Source organism: Rhinatrema bivittatum, chromosome 2, assembly GCF_901001135.1.
Source record: "Rhinatrema bivittatum chromosome 2, aRhiBiv1.1, whole genome shotgun sequence".
NCBI classification, from domain to species: Eukaryota; Metazoa; Chordata; class Amphibia; order Gymnophiona; family Rhinatrematidae; genus Rhinatrema; species Rhinatrema bivittatum.
The window spans coordinates 638,710,121-638,714,735 of NC_042616.1; the positions used below are offsets into that span (position 1 = coordinate 638,710,121).

The 4,615-nt window shown below is 53.2% G+C and overlaps 1 protein-coding gene across 1 annotated transcript; it reads right to left on the reverse strand.

Annotated features, from left to right (window-relative positions):
- Positions 1-283: 283 nt before the first annotated feature.
- Positions 284-1,478, reverse strand: MOS (MOS proto-oncogene, serine/threonine kinase; the record flags this gene model as incomplete). The annotated part of the gene is made up of 1 exon (XM_029591308.1): positions 284-1,478. A coding segment is annotated over one exon (1,035 nt), but the record flags the coding sequence as incomplete, so codon positions are not given.
- Between the last annotated feature and the right edge of the window lie 3,137 nt (positions 1,479-4,615).

Consider the following 4,615-nt stretch of genomic DNA (forward strand, 5'->3'; position numbering starts at 1 on the left):
TGGGGAAAGGAGGAAACAGCCTCCCACTGGGCCAGAAAGAAGAGAAGGAGGTTTGGGCCTGATGAGAGGCTACTCTTTGTAAGGGAAGTCAACCAACTCCCACCCAGGCTGATAAGGCAGCAATCTGCTGGCCCTGCCACACTACCAGTGTGCCCCAACACACCTGCTGAGAGCCACTGCTCTACACCAAAGTCTAGGAAGTCTCGCAGAGGAACCCAGACCCCAGGGCGCAGCGCCCGATTCTTCCACTACCCTCCAATAAGCTCAGGAACCTCCGTTTATTAACAATCTTTTATTAAAGGCAAGGTTAGCTTGCGATTTCTCTTTTCTTAAACACTAAAAAAGGGGCACCACATCGATACAAAACAAGAACTCATCGGACAGACAGAGAGTGGAAAGAAATAAAAAAAGAAGAATCCCTCTCAGCTCCCGCGCCGCAGGGCTCAGAGTCTCAGCTCGGGGCTGCTTAAGCGCTGCAGGAGCGCGGCCGCGCTGGGGCGCCGCTCCGGGTCCGCCTGCCAGCAGTCCCGGATGAGCTCGGGCAGGGGGCTGCCCCCGGCGGCGCGGCGGAAGGCCGGCGTGAAGGCGGGACGCAGCTCGTAGGCCACCACCGCGTAGAGCACGCACTGCCGCTCCCCGGAGTAGGGCAGCTCCCGGCTCAGCATCTGCCAGAGCGTGATGGCGAAGGAGTAGACGTCGGCCTTGGCCGTGACGCGCTCGCCGCGCAGCAGCTCGGGGGCTCGGTGGGTGTAGGTGCCTCCCAGCTGGCAGGGGTGGGCGGCGGCGGGCGAGCGCAGGTCCTGCAGCCGCCGCGAGCAGCCGAAGTCGCCGATCTTGCAGACGTCGCCCTCGGCCAGCAGCAGGTTGGCGGGCTTCAGGTCCAGGTGCACGATGCCGGCCGCGTGCAGGAAGCGGAGCCCGCTGGCCACCTGGCGGGCGTAGCGCAGGCAGCGGGGAGGGCTGGGCGCCCGCTCGCCGTAGAGGGCGCGGTGCAGGCTGCTGCCCCCCGCGTACTCCATGATGACGGTGCCCAGGCTCTCGCGGTCCTCGGGGGCGCTGGCGGCGGCGGCCAGCAGGCGCACCAGGTGGCCGTGGCGCAGGTGGGCCACGTTCAGCTCGCCCCAGAAGCTCTGGCGGCAGGCCAGCCGGTTCCGGTCGCTCCGCTTCACCTTCTTCAGGGCCACCGTCTCGCCGCGGTAGGTGGCCCGGTAGACCGAGCCGAAGCCCCCGGCCCCCAGCGGCTCCAGCAGGCGCACCTGCTCCCAGTCGATGGCGCACCAGGCCAGGCGCGGAGGCAGCCGGCGGCTCTTGGGGGCGGGGGTGCCGCCGGGGGAGCAGAGCCGCGATCCCTTGCTGCTGATCTCCAAGGGGCTGCTGCAGGGGCGGAGGTCGAGAGAGGGCGAGAAGTCTCTGGGCAGGAAGCGCTGGAGGCAGGGCCGGTGCAAGGGGATTTGGCGCCCTAGGCGAGCCTTCTTCCTTGCGCCCCCCCCCCGGTCTCGGCCCCGACTCCTACCTCATTCTCAATCACGCCCGCTGACTGGGGTTTTCTGGGTCGCGAGCAGATTGGGCACTGCTTGTGGCCCGCCAAATCTCCACTCCTCTTTGCCACCACTTGCGGCCCCATATGGCTCGCACCCAGTGGCGCACCAAGGGTCTCCAGCGCCCAGGGGCCAATGCATTTGTGTGCCACAGAAAATCAGTGGCATCTCTAGACAGAAGAATTTGTTTTGGGTGGGGGGGGGAGCCAAAATGACATTTCTTCATCACACCCACCTCATTAGCATGGATCCTGCTTTAAAATTGGTTATAAAAAAAAGTGTTGTTAAAAAAAGTCCAAAGGGTCCTCTGCATTATTTTAAAAAGCTGGCCAGTTTCACAATTCTAGTAAAACTACTATAAAATTATTTGATAGCCTCATTCAACTAATTCTATATGATTATGAGAGTGAAGTCTGGAATATATAGGAAGGGACAGAATGTCAATATAAATCCTGCACCTCCAGTTCTGTATCTCTGTGCATCCACTGAAATTCCCCCAAACAATGGAGCTTGGATGTTTCCCTTACAGCTCATCATACTAAAAGATATTTTCAAATTCTGGTGTCACTTCACAGTAACAGCAGTACAAACACCTTCCACTGCCAGGCACAATGTGAACTAACATAAAGCACCGCAAAAGAGACACCCAAAATCTATACTGCAATCCCATCATAACATAACAGTAATAACACCAAGGATTCAAACAATAATAACCCTACCTGTGAAAAAGCAAGGGTAAATATTACACTGGGTCCTGGGATAACAATACACCACCTACTGAGGAAACAAAACAAACCCGATTGCTATAGATCCCTATACAGACACTACATGCTAGCAGAACCTCTCATCGTGGTCACACACACAGAGCAGAGACAGACCCTCACCAAATACAGAATACAAAATAAAGGAGCACAAATTAGACAAAAACTGGAATGGAAACCCCAAGAAGCCAGACTCTGTGTATTAATAATGGAAAAACAGAACCACCATTCCTCATAAAACAAATAAAATCAAGAAACAAAGCATCAGTTATAATAGTAAAACCATACTAATAAAATATTTTAAAACTACTGATAAATAGAATTTCTATTAATTAAAATCATATCCATTTTTTACAATTTCCCAAACACCAATAAAATATTTCAAAACAGTACATATATCAAATAACACACAATAATTAAAATTAATAAGGATTTTAAAAAAAGCCCCTACTGTCCATACATGGGAGCTCTTGATTTCCAGTCACCCTGATATTGTCCAGGATTAGGAGGTTATCCTCTCTCTCTCACACATACTCACATGTCCATTCTCTCTCACACATACACTGTCACATACATACACATTCATGCTCTTATACCCAACCATAACCTCTCGCTCTCACAGACACTGACACACTCAGGCTCTAAGGCACTCTCTCCCCCTCCACACACCCCCCACACAAACTCTTACTCCCCTGGATTTTCTCATACACACTCATGCTCTCACTCTCACTGGCTCCCTCACATACACACAAACACACACTCTCAGGCAAGCTCCCACTCGTTCTCACACACACACACACACACACACAGGCAAGCTCCTAGTCATTCTCACACTGAACCCCAGGCAGGCTCCCATTCATTTTCACACCACTCCCTCCCCATCCCCCAGGCATGCACACATTCATTCTCACACACACAGACCCCCAGGCAGGCACCAATTTATTCTCACACACACCCATACACCACAAACAGGCAGGCACCTATTCTCACACATACAAACCCCAGGAAGACACCCATACATTCTCATTCACAGACACACCCTCAGGCAGGCACCCATGCATTCACACACATACACCCCCAGGCAGACTCCCATTCATACACATGCACACACTAAAGGCAGAGACCCCCTCTCTTTCTTTTGCCAGCAACCTCAGAGCCTCTCTCATTCTTCTGCTGCCACTGTCACTGCCGCTGTATGGCTATTGCGGAGGTGCTGATTGCTGCTATTGGCACTGAAGCCCATTCTGCTGCCTCCTCTGTGCAGGCCCCATGGGCTTCCAGTTCCTCTATGCTGATCTCGTACATTGTGAGATCCGCATAGAGAAAGTGCTACTCTTGCACATTCCCAAAGATTACATGTTCCAATCAGTAAAAAGTAATTTATTTCTTTTTACATTTGCTGTCTGATCTTAGTTTTCTAATCGGTTGGTCACAGGCTTTTTTTTTTCCACCTTCCCTTTCTTATTTTTTTGCCAATTCCTTTTATAACATATTTATTTTCTCTCCATCTGTCTGCTTCCCTCAAACACACGGTCAGGTTCTCATTCTCACATGCTTTCTCTCTCTCACATACACAGGCACTCATTCTCACATGCTGTCCCTCATACAATCATTTATACACAGTCTCTCTCTTGCACATGCTGTCTAACTCTCACTCCCACATGCTGTCCTGCTCAAGCACAGGCTCTCACTGTCACATGCTCTCTCTCATACAATCATTCCTACACACGGGCTCTCACTGTCACATGCTGACTCACACACACACACACACACACACACACACACACAGGCTCTCTCTCACTCCCACATGCTGTCTTGCTCAAGCACAGGCTCTCACTACCACATGCTGTCTCTCACACACACAAAGGCTCTCCCATGCTGTCTCTGCAAACATTCAGGTCTTCACTCCCACACACACAGTCTCTCAACTCATCTCATACACGCACACATACACTGTACAAACCCTCAGTCTCTCTCTCTCACCTCTGGGCCTCCTCTTCACGGGGCTCTGCAGCGGCCCCGGTCTTCTCGAGCCGCGCTGATCCTCTTCTGAACATGGCAGATGCTCCTCCTCCTTCCGGCACGCGGCTGATGCTCCTCCTCTTTCCTGCCCGCGCGGCTCCGGCAACATTTTTCTTCCGGGGCCGCGCGGGCAGGAAGGAGAAGTTCCTGCATTGGCTGATGCTCCTCCTCCTCCTTCCTGCCCGCGCGGCTCTGGCAACATTTTTCTTCCGGGGCCGCGCGGGCAGGAAGGAGGAGAAGTTCCTGCATTGGCTGATGCTCCTCCTCCTCCTTCCTGCCCGCGCGGCTCCGGCA